Below are 19804 nucleotides of genomic sequence, written 5' to 3' on the forward strand. Positions count from 1 at the left end.
TCTTTTTTGGCGCTTGTTGTCTTCTGTTCTTAATCTTCTCCATCTGCCTGTCCTTGACAAACTTCATTCATCTCCTGTGTAAGGAGTCCTAGCTAAAATAATAAATATCCTTTCCATATTTTTTAAAGAACTCTTAAATAAAAACTCTTTGTGCAGAACTGTTAGCATCTGAATCAGGTGTGTTTAAATAAACAAAACACAGGCTGTTTGTGTCACTAAGGCATGGATGTCAACCTGCTTTTGGCAACTCAGCTGCCTCTCTATTCCCCTGTCCCACACATTGTTTCTATGTTCATTTGGACAGCCTGGAAGATACACCAAAGATGTATTTTTCTTGAATAAACCCACCCACCCATAGCATCAGAATGAGCAGCTTGTTTTGGCCAAATAAGGTGTTCTCTGTTATTTCAAAATGCAAAGGTGGTCAAACATTTATTGTCCTTCTCTGTTCTCCTCTAGCCATGCATCTGCAGACATTCATAGGGGATGTGGGGAGCAGTCTGACCAGGGGTCAGGGCAGAGCACAAGGCACCGTATCAGCATGTTATCATAGCATCATGTTTTCATGAATAATGTCCTTCATCCTAGCCCTGGCTTTTCTCACTGGACCACTCTACTGCCAGCAAAGACATGATGTTTGGCATCGTACCTGAGTTTCCCCTCCTGCAATCCAACCTTAGTTGTAGCTGACCTTCCCCTCCATCATGTTGTTTCAATGCTAATTACGCATTCTTGGCTCTGCTGGCTGTTCCGTTTTTGTAATGCAAGGTGACTGACTCAGTGTTCATTAAAACCAGTCCCTGCTTGCATCAGCCTTTCTCAAATTGTGCAACCATGCTTCTGTTTTGTGGCTAAGGTAATACCTGAGGGTGTAGTTTGCTCTCATTCACCTCCTAGTTTGTGCTGATTCACTTTCATGCCTGGAACTTGTCTTTCCTCTGTTGCAGTCTGGTGTGGAGCTCAGCAGCCCTATGTGAAGCCAACAGTTGTGTTATTTTGGGGCATTTGCTGTGGGGGCACTTTTTTGTTTGCTTTTCTTCAGAACTAGAGAGGAGGGGAGTGAGTCTGTGCAGCTTGAATGAAGCTTTGTTTTCTGCTGAGGAAATGAAAAGCTGAAATCTTGTCTCGCCTGACACAGAAATGTTCCATTTCACAGGACTGAGATTTTTGGTTTGGAGTCCATAAGGTGGTAAAGTAAAAGAAGGGCTGGATTTGCAAGAGCACTGGAGGAGAGGAATGCCTCTTATGTGCAGTGGTTGGAGACCTTGTGCAGGAGGTTGAAGACTTGGTGGATTATTGTTTCTGCTGCAGAGAATTTTAAACCACATGTCTACCCTTTCAGGCTATCAATCAAACCACTGTACTATGCAATGGTGCTCCTCTACATTTCTAGTTACTTAGAGCCTGTTAAGGCAGATCTCAGCGTATTACCAGCCTCTATTAAAGACATCTATCTTTACTTAAAGTAGTAATAAAATATAAGGGTCTGGTGATCATGTTCTCAGGTGCTCATGTAAAGCATCCAAACTAGAAAGTTACTAATTTGTCTGGCTATTATTTAAGTACAATGGTAGAATTTGGAAGATGAGGCCCAGTACAGTCATGTGGAAGAGTTCACATGCATTTCTGTGGAGGAGGCAGAATGGAGCCTTGATCTGCTTGCCCAAGAAAAAGTGGGGGTGATGACTTTTCATCAGTGGTTTTGTAACTTCAGGTCCATAGTATTTTCTCCATCTGAAAATGCTTAACGAACCTGGGTGGGCTATAATTTCAGTTTGCTGAAAGTGACTACTTGCTAAATAAATGGATCAAATCAAGTTTTGGCTGCCCAACATACATCTGGAAAATCTGCTTCTTAGACTGCTGCAGCAACTCTTTTGGCTCATAAGAACCTGACCTATGGCTTAACATCTTTTTTTGCCCTAGCATTGCATAATTTTTGCTCTGGCTTCTGCTCTTGGAGAGGTTTCTTCTCTGACCTCTAGTACATGAATGTGTTTGACAGCAGGCAGTACAGAATGGGGACTCTGGAATGACAGAACCTCATGATCTGTGCACTCCTTCGAAGAAATCATACAGTGACCAGTCTCTTGTTTGCTGCAAACAAGAAATTCAAGAGGGCTGGAAAGGATATCTTTCCAGCCATCTTTCATCCATCTGCAAACGAAAACTAACAATGATGATTTAAGCAAGGCTGGGCAGAGAACAGATTCAGAGCAGTCCTGTGGAGAAGGACTTGGGGGTGTTGGTCGATGAGAAACGGAACATGAGCTGTCTTCAGTGTGCGCTCGGAGCCCAGAAAGCCAACCGTATCCTGGGCTGCATCAAAAGGAGCGTGACCTGCAGGTCAAAGGAGGTGATCTTGCCCCTCTACTCTGCTCTCGTGAGACCTCACTTGGAGTATTGTGTGCAGTTCTGGTGTCCTCAACATCAAAAGGACATGGAACTGTTGGAACAAGTCCAGAGGAGGGCCATGAGGGTGATCAGGGAGCTGGAGCAGCTCCTGTATGAAAATAGGCTTGAGAAAGTTGGGGCTGTTCAGCCTGGAGAAGAGAAGGCTGTGTGGAGACCTCATAGCAGCCTTCCAATGTTTGAAGGGGGCCTATAGGGATGCTGGGGATGGACTATTCATTAGAGACTGTAGTGACAGGACAAGGGGTAATGGGTTAAAACTTAAACAGGGGAAGTTTAGATTGGATATAAGGAGGATGTTCTTTACCGTTAGGGTGGTGAGGCACTGGAATGGGTTGCCCAGGGAGGTTGTGAATGCTCTGTCCCTGGTGGTGCTCAAGGCCAGGCTGGACAAAGTCTTAGGTGGCATGGTTTAATGTGAGGTGTCCCTGCCCATGGCAGGGGGGTTGGAACTAGATGATCTTAAGGTCCTTTCCAACCCTAAATATTCTATGATTCTATGATTCTAAGCTAGGGTGAAGGTTGCATAGTGGATATCACGTATATAGCTGCAACATCCATTTCAAATTAACTTTTGTTATTTACTAAGAACAATGACCCTGTGTCACAAGCCTTCCTTTTGAAGAGTTAGGCTCCAGTCCTCTCTTGTGCCTGGATCTCTTTTCCCTGACCTCCTGGTTCTTGAGACCATTCATACACATTGTTTCAGCATCATTAAAACACCAGCAAGCAAATGTCTGTTTGGTAGCAATTTCTGGATGTCAACTCATGAAGAAGCAAGGATTGACATGGAAAAGTTTTCTGCAGGTGAGGGATTACTGGAACAAATAGTGGGTGCTGCTTAAGAACAGTGTCTCTCAGATACTATGTCATGGTCATATTTTTCAGGATTTGCTCTTCTCTCACAACTCTTAGAAATATACACTGGGAAGTCAGAAAACTCTCAGACTTATCTGAACCAAATGCATTTCTGATGCTTTTATAAAGAATTTGTTTGGTTTTCTGAAGCTCATCTTGGAAAGCTCATCTGGGCAGCTGTATGAACCACTGTAGTACCTGTGAGCTGGAAAGCATTTCCTTAGTCTCATGTAGGTTTATCTTTCTTGTACCAGTTTTCCAAATACAGGCATACATTTAGCTGCCGTAAGTGTGAACGGGAAGTTGGAATACCTCCAGGTCAGCTGGCTTCTGCCTAAATATTCAGGAAAGCAAAGACAACCTTGTTTGACTAACTTTCATAACTTGTTACATATAGCACAAGATGAAGTTTTATTCTGGCAGTATGGTACTGCTATAACAATACAGCAACAGGAGAAAGTCCTATCCTTCTGACCCTGTTCAGGTAGTCTCTCCTGTGCCTGTTACAAGCTAGCTTTTTCCCTTTTACCTTGAGTCCCAAAAGCTGTTGGAAGATGCCGTGACCCAAAATGATGGTAGCCAAGAAATGGCACTGGTCATTGTGGGAAGACTGGAGGAATACTTTCTAATTATATTCTCTTTTGACAGTGAGACATACCATATGTATATTTTTTGTGGGGGTTTGTTTTTTTCTTTTTTTTTTTTTTTATGTCTGCATACTTTGTAGCAATCTTAACTGCTGTTTTAGAAACTGACTCATTTGGGGAGTTGTAGATGCCTTAGTATTTGCATTGCTGCTATTCATTTTTTTTTGGTTCTGTGCAGTAATACAATGTTTTCAGTTGTTTCTTTACCTGAATCATCAAGATAAAGCGTTTTCATACCTATCAGGCTTACAGCCTCCTGGGGCCCATGGGCTCAGGCTCTATGGGACGCACAGCTGTAGCTGATATGAGAAGGATTTACAGAGCTAGTGTAAGGCAACACTGCAACAGTCACAATTGGCCCCTCTTTAACTCCACCGCATCTCGCTTCGATTTCTCAAAGTGTTTCTCTACCTCACTGCATGCAATAGCTTTTTCTGTGGTACAGTAGGAGCAGCAGAGCCTCAAAAAGCTGTGTGGATCTAAGGGGCCAGCTGGGTCTGCACTCCCTCACTTGGCTTTATCAGTGGAAATTCCTTCCTTGCTGATCGAATGACCGAGGGAAAATTATCTCTTTTTAAAACAGTTCACATTTCTTTGGGTTCAGTTTCAAATTGGCATTCTTAAGCTTATCACAGACCATTTGTAAATGCACTAGTTCCTGACTGAAAGATTTAGCATGTACCAGATTTGTTATCCATCTAGGACAAACAGTCTGAAAGAGGCACATGCCATACTGTACATTCTCCATGAGCTGTTTAAAGGTAGGAAGAGCACTACATAATCTAGAGAACATTATTTAAAATTGACAGAACATTTAACCTACCATAAAAGCAGTTACCTTCTAGGGCTTTTGAATACACTTCCATGTTCACCTACCCACTTAAAATCAGTGTAGAAGTTCAGCTAACCTTTCCGTAATAACAGAAGTTCCAGGCACCAGCCAAATGTCTCTCTGATCCAGTGTGGCTCAGACGCAAAAGCTTGCACGTGGTCCCATCTCCCTGAACAGAGTGAGAATCAAATGGCAAGCAGCAATTGCTTCTTTTACTCTTTAAATCCACTTCTCCATTCACTCAGGATCATGAGCTCAGTATTTGTTCAGGCTTGCCCTAGGCTTCTTGGTTTCTCTTTGCCTTAGTGGTATTTTTCTGTTGTCTCTCTCTGATTGACCTTTTAAATTTTTTCTACTACAGCGATACACAATGCTACTAATATGTGCTTTGTCTTGAACAGTGGCATGTCTGTGTGATTCGGATGAAAGCTGTTTTTGCTATAGCTTTCCAGCACCTTAGAAAATCTTCATTACTTGTTATATTTTCCTTGATGAAAGCCTTGATGAAAGCCTACTACTGTAGCTGATAATGCTGGCTAGCCTGATCCCACACAGTGGCAGTAAGGGCTACATGTAACAAAAGATAGAAATGTCTTAAAGTAACTGCTTAATTTTGTATCATTCCCATAGTACTCATCTTCTTTCTACAGCACATTGTGACAGAAGTGTATGAATAGTTAGAAAATCAGTTCTTTCTGCCAAATTTCATTAAATCTTTTCTGAAAGAGAAACTGACTGAGCTGTTGCTTGAACATCTTCACATCAGTTTTGCATTGTTGCACATCGTGGCCAGCTGGAGTTAAAAACTTTCAATTAAAACATACAGCATCAGCAGAGCACAGAAATTTTTTCTGAGCAGATCATCCTGTTGGATAGTCCCAGTGTTAAAAACATGCTGATAGTACTGCAGTGTGATCCTCCCAAACCAGTTTGTGACCTTGAAACCAAGAAAGGAGGTTTTGACTTCTGCTCCTTCAATTCACTCATCAAAACTGTAAAATTGTGAAGGGTGAGTTGGCATATGTCCTACTGAGCAGGCAGCTGCCTGAGGACAGTCTGCTCCCCATGTGTTGAGCTGCTGGGAGTTTGGGTGAGGGGTTTTCACTGTCCTCTCTGTGTGAATTGGAGCCAGAAGGAAAACTTAAAGAAACTGCCTGGCCTCTTGCCACCTCTTTACCTTAAAGATCAGCTGGTATTTGTAGCAAGTTGTTACCACTGTTAGTCAAAATCCTGTCATGGTTTGTTTGCAGGAGGCAAATGACTGACATTTTCCTTTGACATGTATCTTTGACATAATTTAACCCCATCTGGCAACTAAGCCTCACACAGCCCCTAGCTCACTCCCTCCTAGTGGGATAGGGAAGAGAACTGGAAGGGTAAAAGTGAGAAAACTCATGGGTTGAGTTTAACAGGGGAAGAAAAGCCATGCACTCAAGCAAAACAAAACAAGGAATTTATTCCCACTTCCCATTGGCAGGCAGGTGTTCAGTCATCTCCAGGAAAGCAGGGCTACATCACATGTAATGTTTATATGGGAAGACAAAACCCTGTAATTCCAAATGACACCCCCCTCTTCCTTCTTTTCCCCTCAGCTTTTATGATGTTGTATGGTATGGAATATCTCTTGGGTCAGTTGGGGTCAGCTGTACCAAATGTGTCCCCTCCCAACTTTTTGTGCATCCCCAGCCTGCTCACTGTAAGGAAAACATCCCTGAATTATCAAAACTGTTTCCAGCAGAAATACAAAATATAGCCCAAAACAGAACATCTGACTTGGTCACCAGATTTGTCTGGGCTTGTTGCAGCTGTTTGGGTGTCTAGGGAGAGGTCCAAAACAGTTCCAGCCCTGAATCTCTTGGGAGAACAGGGTAAAGTGTTTCCATCTGGAACTTTATAAGCTTCTCTGTGCTGTATCAAGGTCCAGAGGCAGGCAGAGCCTGTACCCTGGGAATTCTGTACATTAGAGCCATCTCCTCAATGTCTCTAGCTTTCTCTTTGAATAGCATTGCAGAAAGAAGGAAAGTGCTTTTCCATGCTTCTGTCCTCTCATCTAGCTGCAGAATTTCCCAACAGCTGTGCCTAATCTCTCCCAGGGCTACCTGCTGTGAGATGCTCGGTGGTCCTGCTCCCAGGGCATCTGGAGCGGGACTGGCTCCCTTCTGCTGCGCCTTTTCCCCTACAAGACCTGGGAGAAGGTAAGGATGATGGGGCTGATGCTCATGTTTGCTTCTTGTACAGTGTCAGGACACAGTGCATGGAAACCTGGTAGCTTCAAGACATCCCATCTCTCAGCCTGGGAGGGCAGGCAGTGGCCCCATTGCCTTCTCCAGCATCATAGTGGCAGAAGGACTTGGGACCAAGAGTTGTTTATTTGCTGCCTATACTTCTGTAGTAGGCTGAATTGCAGCAGTGGGACTCATCTGCCCCTCTACTTGAATTTGATATTTCTTTTAGTGTTTTCTCAGAGGAGATAATAGATTCCCTCTCAAAAGCCACTGAAGGTGTATGTACAGCACATCTGGGCTATGCAACAGCTGCTTTTCTATATGCCAGGCAGATTTAGCACTTTATTAGAAACAGACTGAGATTTCCAGGTAGAGTTTTAAATTTTATTTTTTACATAAGAGACAGTAAGTACCATATGTCTTGTTTGCAGTAACGGCTGCCACAAGCTCTTCTTTTCAGAAGATTTAGAAATAAGACAAAAATAACCAAGACAACCCCTCCTCCAAGCTACAGAATCCCAACTAGTAATATTGAAAAAGAAGCTGATAATATTGATCCCTTATGCACTAGCAGTTAAACTTCAAAAATCAATGGAGAGGGAAGCTTAAATGGCCTTTCTGTAGTATCAGAATGCAAAGCTAAATCCCAAATGGAGATTTTTTAACAGCTATGAATATAGGAGATGATTTTCAGATAATGTTAAAATTACTGCTTAATACCCTTTCCTTCAGGAGAAATCTCCTGTGAGGTTCATGTGGAAAGGAATCCCTGAGTTTACTATGTTGGTTCTGTGTCAACCAAGAAGTAGCTTTCAGAGTGGTGTGAGGAAGGAGTGAGACCAGCTTGATCAGTGAGTACTCCAGTTCTGCCATCACTTCTGCCTTGAGTAACTTTAAATGTTTGTCTTGTTTGTTCAGGCAAATTCACCTCTCAGAATATAAAGCTATTCCTGCTCACCAACTTCAGAAATGTTGCTCTGGCAGTGGTCTCCCAAGTGTTTGTAGAAAAAATATTACGCCTTGGTCCTCTAAGGTACCTAAGTGAGAAACCCACATTGCTAAATATCTCTGATGATCTGAGTGCCCAGAATGAGTGCCTGGTATTTTTAACAGAGTAAAACTTTAAGGGCCTAGCTGTTCTTCTAGCCACATTTGTATTTCCTCCTTGTTTACTTTTAGCCATTCAATGTTGTTCTTCACCTGTTCAATTGACTGACTCCTGGGTGATTCTCCTGCCCCAGCATTAGGATATTTCTCAAAGAAATTTTCCATCTGGAAAAGAGAAAAATAATTGACATGAAGCAAACATTGGGCAAATGGCTTTTTGCAGCAATCTGGTTGAGGGCAGTTTTGGCAGGGAGAGATATTTAAGCTCACTCTAGTAGCACTGGGATAGTTTTGCGGTAACTCATTCTGCTTTACACATTTAGAGAACAGAATTCAAGTTCCCTGGACAGTAGATTGTTAAAGATATTGACTTAAGCCCGGTAGAAGTGCTGTCACCATACCTGCCAAAGCTGGAGCTCAGTGTGGAAAGTTTGGGTGATAGTCACTATTCGACCAAGGTATCTGTCATTGATAGTGAATCTAGAAAAATAATTTAATAAATGGAGCTTTATGCAAAACTATTTAAAAAAAAAAGGCACAAGTAATTATCTGAAGCTTAAATTTCTAACTGTGGTATGATAAAACAGATGCACTCAGATTTCAGCTGTTTTTAAAATACTTGAAAACTGATACCTCTATACAATATCTGTGCTGTTCTCAAATAGATTTACTAATGGAGTGATCTCTATTGGGGGATTTTTTAACCTTTTAATTAGTGACTTTTGTCTCATACTGGAAATCAAGTGTATTGCTGACAAACGCTGTTCAGTTCACAGCTCTAGGCTTGCAGGTGTGCTTTGCTTCTGTGCCCTTTTCAAGCACTTAGAAAGGAGAAGGAAGGAGAAAGAAGTCACTCAAATAGGGAGGAGCAAAGTTAAAAGGTTTCCTGTTACTGCCACTGCTCATCTGCACATCTGCTCCTCGTTGTTACCACCAGAAGTTAAAAAAAATCTATACAGTCTTCTTGTTATGATATCAATAGAAAAAACAGAGACATGACTGACTGATTTCCAGCCAGTAATCATATATCTATATCCTTTCTGTACTTTTCAATTACCATTTTTGGGTAGTGATCATTTAGGGAATGAACTGTTTTCAAGTTAACAGCAAAGAACTTTTTTTGTAGCAGGTGGATAGGATTATGTTAAATATGCCCTCAGTTTTCATTATTCAAGAGCCATTGATTACAGCTGTATAGTGAAAACATAGAAAAGCATGGCATATAACAAGATAGATAGATGGATGTAGACAAAGTTTTCAGTGAGTTCATTAGTATACCTGTCGACTAAGTACTCCCAGTTAAGTCGTATCCAGTCCCAGGTCATTGTTTTCCCGTAGGTGTTATATGAGATGTATCTCAGGACTGTGAATGCATCTTGGCTTTTGATGAGGCTGGTGTTGTAAATATATTTCAGATACCTAAGGGAAATTTCATAAAAATCAGAAAGAGCACAGAAACCAAGTGTAAATTAACACTTGTAGACTTAATTGATGATGATGAGAAATAATGTGTATATTTCTCAAGTATTTGTCACCACAGTCTACATCCAATTTCCAGGCAGGGTTATTATTTTTGCCTACAGTATTTTAAAGGTGAAGTACACTGATCTAAAATGTAAGTTGAAAACTGGGTCAAGAGATAATTGTATTGAGAGAAATCTAAGCAGTTAGGCATTTCTTTAGAAAATAAATAGGGTTTATGTCTCTAGGTTTCTCAAAAACAGTGAGAAAACCATTATTATTCCTGTACTTTAGTAAAATAGTGAAAACAAGATTGGTTCAGTCAATAGTCCAGCCTGTTTGTGTAGCCAAGCAACAATAAAGTCCCTTTCCTCCTCTCGAATAACCAGTACTCTGGAGGTCCTGCCTCCTTTCACTGCTTACAAAGGAAACATAGACAACTAATTTTTATTATTAGGCAGCTAAAATTATACAGGACGAAGGCACTGCTTGAAAAGCTGAAAGCTGTTGAATGTGTGAAGAAACTACCACGTATTCAATATCTTTCCACTAAAGGAGCAAGGCTTTTTTCTCTTACAGTACAATCTTGCGGGGAGGGAGGGTAGGTGTTAGGTAACTGGTCTTGAAAATGTGTTGCATTCCTCATGCTGTAATCTGAAAAAACTGACAGCACAGGAGAGAGGAGAGGGGAATAAGCAAACAGTGACCAGCTGTTTCTGTAGGGGAAGAAAAATCTTGGTGTGTTTAAATCACCTGTCCAAAAGGGTGATGTTCTTTACTGATGCCAGGCCATAGAGCAGCTTTTCTTTTTCTTGAGCTAATGTAGTTTCTTGGTATTTCTCAAACATGTAATTCCACGATGTCTCATTGCCTGAGTTCTGCATCCCATACCGGTATACTAGGAGTCGGAGATTTGCAGGAATACTAAAATAAAGAGACAATACCTGAATATTCTTCCCCCTTTCTTGCTTGAGTTCTGTGACTAAGTCACATTCTGTGTTCTTCACCAGCAACAAAACCTGTGATCACTCACATTTGTCCTTGTAGCCATTGATCGAATAGTTGAGAAGCATTGTTCAAAGATTCTGTGTCACCCATACTGCAGGCAAAGTCTAGAACAGACGTACGAAGGAGCCTTTAAAAGAGAGAGAGAGGGGGATTTTCCTACTTCTCAGTGTTCTTAAAATCCATCAATAATATGAGGAATAAAACCCTTAATAACATGAGAAGGGGAAAAAAAATCTTGTTTAACCTCTCCAAATGACCTCCAACATCATTCCAGTGCAGTTGATCCACAACAGGTTTTACCAGGTGGCGGAAATATTCCTGGGGTAGAAAAAGGGGATTGGTTACTTGTGTAGATTTCTTTAAATAATAATATATTTGTGTTCATAGCTTATTCTCCTGCATTTTTTCCCAGAACTAGCATCTCTTAATTAAAAAATAATACAAACACACACTATCTTTCCAGATCACTACAGCCCGCAATTCTGAATGCCTGCAGTTCTGATCTGCATCTAGGACAAAGGCAACCTGCTTCTCTCTAGCCTTGCCTGTCCTCCCAAATGAAGGTTGGGGTACAGCAAGGACACACTGCCACAACTATTTTCCAAAGATAATACTGAGTTCAGGACATGCTTATTTTAGTGACCATTAACTCATGTTCAGCACGTTAGGTCAACCAACAAACCTGCTCGCTGCCACAATGAGATATAGCCACCCTTCGTGCTAAGGACAGGTGTCAGAGATTTTGCTGCCCTGTACACATTTCTTTATTGGATACAGGGCAGCCTTCACTAACAAATGTCTGTACTGTGACTTATGGTGATGGATTATAAGAATAGCTAACATATTTTTCTCCTCCAGGTGCATAGTCCTGACTTGAGAATCCAAGTAATTCAGAGAATAGTACTAAGCAGTTCTCAGCACTTTTTTTTCAAGTACAGTAAAAAAAGTAAATGCTGATTGTTCAGCAACATTGAAAATGACTTAATCTTCAATATTATTGTTGTTACGTCTTGAGCTATCAGATCCAGTGCTGTCATGAAGAAATGTTTGGGTTTTTTTTCGCTTCATCACCTGAAACCGGGGGTAGAGATTTGTGTCGTCTCCAAGCATGTTTGTGAGATAAGTTACAGATGATATAAGTCTATGCCATGGTAAATAGTCTGTTTCATTTATTAGGTATTTTGTGAGCTCCAGAGGAACAGAGTAATTCACTAGTCCAGATCTGTGGAAGGAGAAAACATAACTTCTGTTATTTTAATGAACTTGAATAACTTGCTTCTTTAAAGATATTAGAACACTGTTTCCTTTAGAAGGTCTGAAATAAATTCTAGGAGGGGTAAGATAATCTCGAATGTAACTTGGAAGGTGTTTTCCAAAGAGATCACTGAGGATCACTGTTGATCAGTGCTGTGAGAAGGCTGCTCACACTGTGCAGCAGGCCAGCGTGCCCAGAAGTGAGTAACTGTCAACTGACTATGGCAGCTCCTGTCACACAAAAAGGAATTGCTAGATCTGGAGACATCCTGAAAGGCTGAGGCAATTCAGACTTATAGACTGTCTCAGAAGGTCATCTAAAGTTTATCTGTATCAGCATGGCTGGGTAAAAGAGCTAGAAGTTTCCAAGCAAACTTCTAAACAAGATAGCTGAGGTGGTAATTTCTTAATGCCATGCTATGCATTGTAGAAGTGCTTCTGATTTTCTGAACATCTTCTGGACTGCATCTGTTCTTGTTACTTACATGGCAAAAAACACCCCTAAGATCTGTGCAATTAAAGCCCTCTTTCTTTTTTCTTCCACTGAAGAGAAGGGTAGCATTTCCCTTGGCTGTGTTGATATTGCAAGTTGACAATGCATACTTGAATTTGCCCATCTTGAAGACAACACAAGCCAATAAACAATTGTGATGTAACAAATTCTGAAACTTTCTTTCAACCACCTGAGTTACTTCCAATTGATAGTCAATGTAAAGTGAAGAGTCTGTGTTGAAATCTCTGCAGGAAATCAGTTTACCTTGCCAAAGAAAAGACATCATCCAAAATCCCTGCACGGTCAGCAGCTGAAAAGTTCTGTGTGAAAAAAGAGTGGTCAAAATATATACATTATTTTCAGAAAAAAACAGCTTCAAAAGGCCTCTATAAGAGACCCACTGGGTAGGTTAATGTTATTACACTCACTTTGTGGTTGCTGGCCAGAAGAGTGCTTAAACTGGCCCAGTTATGACTATTATAATTCACCCGATAGAATCCAATGTGGTCTGGATTAATATTCACAAAAGAATTGGGAGGTGATGGTATTGCAATTCCTGCAAAACAAACAGTGATCAGTTTGTGCATCTTACATGACACAGAACTCACTGGAGATTCTGTAACTCCAAAAGTAATATTTGGTTTTGATGAATATTGAAATGAGATGCAAACCTTCACTTTATTTTTTTTAATGGCTGTGAGTAAAGATGAGTTATTGTAGACTTTGATGAGTGCCAGCACTTGTCTTAGAATAGTGAATTATGGTAATTACTTGGGAAAGCTAGTTTGTTAAATTTAAAATGGAGATCACTGTGACTAGGGAGAGTGGTGAAAACTGGTGTCATTGTAAAAAGTAAAGTATTGCAAAGAAGCAGTTCTTGCAAATATTTCTAAAGGTTTTTTCACCCGCATGTTTACTGTTAGTTTTAAAGTTCTCACATTTTATCCTCAACTAATTTAATTTTTCAGTTTATGTCAACTAACTTTTTAAGGGTACATGAAGAGAAGAGCTGATTGTGATATTTCTGAAATTCTAATGTGATGAAATTTAAAAACTCCCCTCCCTCCATTTTTTCCCCCTTTTGGCCACTAGAATTATAACTTCAAATTTGACTGCATCAACAATCATCAAAAATACCCATGTAGGTATTTTCTCATTCCTTAAATCAGCATTAGAAAATGTTTATGTTTAAAGCATACGTAGCTCTTTTTCTTTAACTGAACTCAGATTGCTGGTTTACCATGCCACAGGTGCGTTCACCAGCCTGCTACATCACCTCTTTTCTTAGGCTTGAAAATGGGCATATCAAATTCCTACTGGTTTTAGTACATCATAATTAAGAATATGCTTAGATGCTTTCTTGAATAGGGCTGGATTTAAACATATGCTTAAGCACTTTACTGAATTAAGCCTAAATTGACATGTGTATAGGGGAAATAATCATTGCAGATGTAACTACTAACTTTAGCCCAACAAAGGTCTGTGTTGGTTCTTGGATCTGAAAACTGTAAAGCATGAAAGTTAATTCTGTATTTTCTTTCTTGTTAAAGACATTAAAAAGCTTTATTCATTCATTACTCTTAAAAGAGAAAGGTAAGTTTACCTGCAGAATCTGATAGGTTGTAGAAAGTATAGTTTGTTGAACTTCCAAGTCTCCATTTCACTGGTATATTCCATTTGTAACTGAAATTATTTCAAGGGAAAGAGAATCGAATGACATTTGAAAGCAAATGCTAAAAATAAAATTCCAGTATATCTTTTTAATTTGTTTTAATGCTTAAATCTTGTTTTATGAAGCCAACTGTGTGCTTATGTACACATACATTTACCAAATATCCCTAGTAACAAAACATAGCTTTTTACCAATAGCTGTTGTTTGTGTTGTAAAAAGGTTTCTGTGCTATGATACTCTATTCAGGCAACAAAATGTCACATATTGGTGTGGTATGATTGGAGCAGTTACATTCCCTGAAAGGAAAATAAAAAGTATGAAGTGTCTGAGATGGGAGTAACGGTATCTTGTCTTACTACTTTGTATTTATCAATAGTTTTCAAAATTATCTGGTTAACTGAGAAAGGGATGGGGTAAGATTTTGTCCACTGTCTGATGCTGATGTTTTAGACAAGTTAATATGGTACTGTGCAAATTACGTGCCTAAAGTTAAGGCTGAAAGCTGCACAACTTATCTGGTTGGGTTTGCGTTTTTTAAAAATCAATGGAACTGCTGGGGCCCTGTCCTTCTGAATACAATCTTCACCTCTTGATGACTCTGTATGCTGGAGAGGATAATAATTACCCATAATCAGAGAGAGATTAAATGAATGAATTTCCATTGTGCTATACTTTGTAGTTTATTACCACAGCTTTGGAACATGAAATCCTGTTAAGCAGTATCTTCATGTTATGTCTGATAATAATCTAGCAGGGTACAAAGCTATTAATTCAGTAAAAGATGACTCTATGTGGATAGTTGATGTAGGGCTTTATGCAGGCACCAGTTAATCTTTTCAATGCTGACTTGAAATAAGTGGTTAGGTATTATTAAACCTTTTTTTTACAGATGAGAAAGCTGAATGAGCTTAAGCAACCACTGCAATACAGTCAGTAGGACCTCTTGCCTTTTCCAGACTGTTTTCCTTCTCCAAGATAATCCTAATTCTTCCAAAAGTGAGGCACTGGATGAAAGGGAGCCTCAGCACAGCCTGATCAAGACTGTGACCAGGTAGTCAGGGAAGCAGGATGGCAGAGCACGCCATGAGCATACCTGCACAGCCACCTGCATAGGGCTGCTAAAATTGTTAAGCCATTTTGAGAAGTCAGCTGCTGTTCCATGTTAGCATATTACAGTCCATCCCAGAACTAGTTTTTGAATTTCCATTTCTTTTAAGTGCCAGCATTCAGGAGAGGACTCTTTCAAGCCAAACAAATTTGAAACAAACAGACAGCTCAGGAGACTATCCTTGCAGGATTCAGGAGTTTTTTCAAGGCCTGGAGTTTTCACTGCTTAAATCAAAACCCTGAACCTGGAAATTAATTAGGCCATTCCCATCTGGGGTAGGATCTCTTCAGGAGTCTCCTCATCTGTGAGGGTGGAAGGAGGAAGTATTGATTTTCAGTGGATTGACTTTCAGGCAAGGGAGTAAGTCTGTCTTAAGATAGATAATATCAACATTATAATACATATTACTGCATTTTATTTCTAAGTAATTTATAAAGCTTACATATTCAAAAACAAATTCCCCTTTCACTTTGGGAATAGCAGAAGTAGTGAACAGTTCAGCTTCTTGACAGGTTAAGGTAGGCACAACACTGGGATTTCTATTCAAGAAATGACAAATGGCAGTGTACTGTAAGTCCTGAAGTCAAGCCAAAGCATGATTCCTGAGTATGCTACCTGAGAGCATAGTGCAATAAGTCAAAATATTTAACACAAACAGGTTTTTTTTTCCTGAATAGTGTGTAGAACCAGCCTTCAGATGGCACAGTGCTGTAGTTTGCAGCTAGAGTTGCTTCAAAACCCTGCAAGCTTTTCTGCTTATATTGGGAGAAATACAACATTCCAAATACACAGGTAATTATCTCATCCCAGCTCTTTTGCTACCTATCCAAAACTGCCAATACCATGGGACTTGTCATTGCTCAAGTTTTTTCTTTTGAATCACAATGAAATTAAGCTCCACAACTGTTTCTCCTTGTTCTTGCTCTTTGTACTACAATAACTAGTATAAGCTAATGCAAAATTGCATTTGGGTAGATTTAGTTCTGGTTCATACAGGCAAGTTTTACTGGTTTAGTTGACTGGGACAGTTCAAGGAATGAAAACTTCCTAATAAGAGTTAATTTGAATCTTTTTCACTGAAATGTTAGCAAAATTGTAATGCCTCAAAATTAGGCCTGGCTAAGAATATACACAATGCCAGCTCTGAACATTCATTCAGCTGGTTGATGCCATGGTGCAGCCAAGACAGTTTTCTGTGCAGGTCCACCAACCTGCGAATAGGGTTCGTCTCCTTTCAGGCTAGTCATCTGTTAATTGACAAATATGCTCCTATAAAGAATCCCTCCTACCTTGAATACAGTAGGTGAATGTCTGCAGCTGTCTGACTGCCACATAAGAGTCCAAGGTGGCTAACTTTGACTAAATAACTATCTTTTAGATGAGTAAAATTATGCTATACTGTCCTGAGTTAAATAAGAAAAAATAGCTCTTGAGGAGGATTAGTAACATTTATATATGACTAGCTATTTCACAATAACTCATGTTTTTAAGATGTATAAAGAAGACCCTGTATGGTGTGTGAAGACCCTCTAATGTGTTACAGATCCTATATCACATAGGAGAAGGAATAAACTCTCATGGTGCAAAATACCTGGGTCATGGTGTTTGGTTTCTGGGCAGAGACAATTTTGTCTCAGTTTTCCTTAGTCTGTCAGATTATATTTTGCAGTGGTTCAACAGATGGCTTGCAATCATCTGAGTTATCTATGTGTGGAAATAAATTTTCTGGAAGACTCTGTCCAAGTCTACTCTGCTGTGTTTGAGAAAGAAACCCTGAAGCAAAGGGCTGGTGATGTCCTAAATTTAAAATATTTGTGTCTAATTTCTGCTGGTTTCTTTTAAAAAACAAATGCTGAGAGTAAGTTTAGCCAGAATGAGTATAACACTGACTGTGTGTATTTCAGTTGAAGAAAGCATCTGTACAGTATTTCTGCCTGTTTTGGGTAGACATTTACAGCAGGAACTTACCCAAGATCAGAAGGAGGGTAAGAAGCATCTGCATTGGGATCCAAGAGAAAACGTTTTTGTGTGAATACTGAATTAGTTCCCATCTCCAAAACAGGGTAGCCCATCTGCCTAGTCCATGTGTCCATGACTTCTTTCACAGGTATGTCACTTGCCTATGAATGATGGGAGAAGGTTGCTGTGAAAAAGGAAATTCAGTCCAAAGTGGAAAAAAGAAAATATCTCTGATACTGAGAGAAAGAAGAGCAGAAAGGGGAAGAGGAAAGAGTATGTTCACTACAAAAAATATTAAATCCTTTTGTGGTGCCTGTCATTGACAGAAGAAATGAGCTGGAAACTTGAACACAGACTAAGAAAATCAGAAGTATGTGGGCAGGAGACTAGCTAGTAACATGGACAAGAAATACTGAGGAAACTTTGAGGCCCCTTGTATGTTCTAAGATTATTCCATTTTTTTCTGAGAAAACAACTGATCAGGACAGAAAGTACATAGATTTTTCAAAGCCAGAAGTCCCCTTGCAGTATAAGTGCACTTATGAGTGTGAAGCCAGTAATAAACATTAGCAGCTGCACTAATGTAAAATGTGATCCATTCTGTGGACTGTGAACTTCTATCCTAGAGACTGGTTCTGCAGAAAGCTGCCACTGCCTGCCCAGGGTGCCATCTGTGAGGGAAGGGAGCTAAAGGTCACAGTTTCCTTCTTCAGATAAGTAGATGGTGTCAAGATGCAGAGTGCCTGACAGAGAGCAGGAAGAAGTCTGGCCCAAGGAAAAGAAGAAAACTTGAAAGAAGACACAAGTTGGTCTGTGTGAATGTCCATAGTGGTGGAAGAAAAGGTGGTATCATTGGGGAGAAACCTGGCAGTATGCATGTGGGCTTTTGGGGGTAATGAAATAGATGGAAAGAGACAGGCAAGCTTTAAGGAAAAATTAGAAAATTATGGGATAGAGAATGACCCAACTCAGAAGGGAAAGAAGGTAGATTTAGATTAGACATCAGGAAGAAATTCCACCACTATGAGGGTGGTGAAGCACTGGCACAAGTTGTCCAGAGAAGCTGTGCCTGCCCCATCCCTGGCAGGGCTCAAGGCCAGGTTGGATGGGACTTGGGGCAACCTGGTCTGGTGGAAGGTGTCCCTGCCCATGACAGAGGGTTGGAACTGAATGTTCTGTAAGGACTTCTCCAGTGCTATTCTATGATTCTGTGACTCAGAAGCTAGAAACAGAGATAAGCAGCAAACTTACTTGGGAATGGATAATGTTGAGAGCTTTCGAACAGCTGAATCTAGTTGGAGATAATGGAGAGTATTGAGGTGCATATGTGTGGTGGATGAGGAGTGTTTTCACCCATGAAGTGAGTTTGAGTTGTGGGGGAAATTTTTCAGTAGCAGGCTGTTAATTAGCAAGGTGTCCTTTCTTGTTTCTTATTCCACTCCCACAGTCTTATAAAAAAAGTTGAGGAAATAATATATTTGCTAGATGTTAAGATGTGTTGGGATATACTGCAAGGCTGCCTAGCTTGTGGTCTCTCATTAGTAGAAAAGCTACAAAATATAAAAATGTTGGGAAATCAATGGGTGAGATATGAAACGTTTATTAGTAAGGGTTTGGGTTGTTGCAAAACATACCTCTTCCAGAGCTTCCCAAAATTGATCTGTCTTGGCATTCTGGAAATGGTGTTTTTTCAAATATATCTAGAAAGAAATAGAAGACTGTGAAAATACTACCAGGTCTTTCTTTGCCTATGAAAACAGTACATATATTCAGTTGTATAGAGATATAGAGAGTACAGAGAGCATGATTTGTAGTATTGGGAGCTGGAGGTTGAACGGATCAATATTCAGCTGATGAAGTTCCTTTGTTTTCCAATGCATCCTGTAATGCTGAAAGTCATCATTTTCCAGTATGACTTGTTAGTACAAAGCTAATTTGTATTTGAAGAGTTATTTATATTTTGTTTGAATGGACATCAGCATACCCTGTTGCAAATTTCTGTCTGAGGTTGTTCAGAAGGAGGAAGCTGTTTCAGGAGGTTTCACTAGCTGTGGACTCAGTGAAAGAGGAAAGTCTATTCACCTCTAAACTGTGATAAAAATGATTGTTACAAGGAATAATGGTATTCAGGCAAGTGTTTGCACCTCCTAAACACTCTTCCTGCTCTGTGTCTTACCTGGCTGCTTCGCAAGCGTTTTTCTGCCGTTATCTGGATCCTGGTGATGTTTAGTCAGTAGATGGTGCTACTTGTTTCACTGTTAGCTACCACTACCTATTTTAATGATCTTGAAGGGTCTGTGTGGAGGGGAAGAGTTAATCTCTTGTGAACAAGGTGGCTGTATTTTCACATCTTGTGGAACTATCCTGATTGAATATATGAAAGGAAAAATAAAGGAAAATACAACCGTCTTGTATCATCCTACAAGTGTGCTCTCCAGGAGGGAGGGAGGTAAGAACAAATGTGGTAGCCTGTGCTATAACACTTCAAAGATGACAGATGTCAGTTCAGTGTAAAAGGCAGATAATCTTCCTCTTTTTGGGAGGGCTCCTTTCTCCAATTTTTTCTTTGCATAATATTGTAACATCATCCTTTCTCTTCCACAAGAAAGGACTATGAAATGTACAATATCTCCCCTTTTACCTTGGTAAATTTCTAGGTCTGGGTGCCCCTGCAATAGGGCACCGATGAGCTTATGCCTGTGAAAGTGCCCCTGCATCGCAGGCTTGGGTGGGTTGGAGGACCGTGGTGATATGAAGCTGCAGATGGT

General features: G+C 40.2%; 1 protein-coding gene across 1 annotated transcript in view; it reads right to left on the reverse strand.

The window, feature by feature from the left end:
* Window positions 1-7344: 7344 nt before the first annotated feature.
* Window positions 7345-19804, reverse strand: part of ENPEP (glutamyl aminopeptidase) — a 34840-nt gene continuing 22380 nt past the window's right edge. Inside the window, exons 9-20 of the mRNA XM_057404537.1 lie at window positions 18671-18736; window positions 17046-17197; window positions 13901-13980; window positions 12726-12853; window positions 12562-12617; window positions 11622-11772; window positions 10795-10868; window positions 10576-10677; window positions 10296-10466; window positions 9360-9500; window positions 8483-8561; window positions 7345-8246 (exon numbers count right to left, since the gene is read on the reverse strand). Of these exons, the coding sequence (XP_057260520.1) occupies window positions 8097-8246; window positions 8483-8561; window positions 9360-9500; window positions 10296-10466; window positions 10576-10677; window positions 10795-10868; window positions 11622-11772; window positions 12562-12617; window positions 12726-12853; window positions 13901-13980; window positions 17046-17197; window positions 18671-18736 (1350 nt within the window). The 3' untranslated portion in view covers window positions 7345-8096. The remainder of the gene's footprint in view (window positions 8247-8482; window positions 8562-9359; window positions 9501-10295; window positions 10467-10575; window positions 10678-10794; window positions 10869-11621; window positions 11773-12561; window positions 12618-12725; window positions 12854-13900; window positions 13981-17045; window positions 17198-18670; window positions 18737-19804) is intronic.

This window comes from Pezoporus wallicus, unplaced genomic scaffold (assembly GCF_028554395.1).
Source record: "Pezoporus wallicus isolate ANWC-B61680 ecotype Strahan unplaced genomic scaffold, APGP_CSIRO_Pwel_v1 contig_1583, whole genome shotgun sequence".
Classification (NCBI taxonomy): Eukaryota; Metazoa; Chordata; class Aves; order Psittaciformes; family Psittacidae; genus Pezoporus; species Pezoporus wallicus.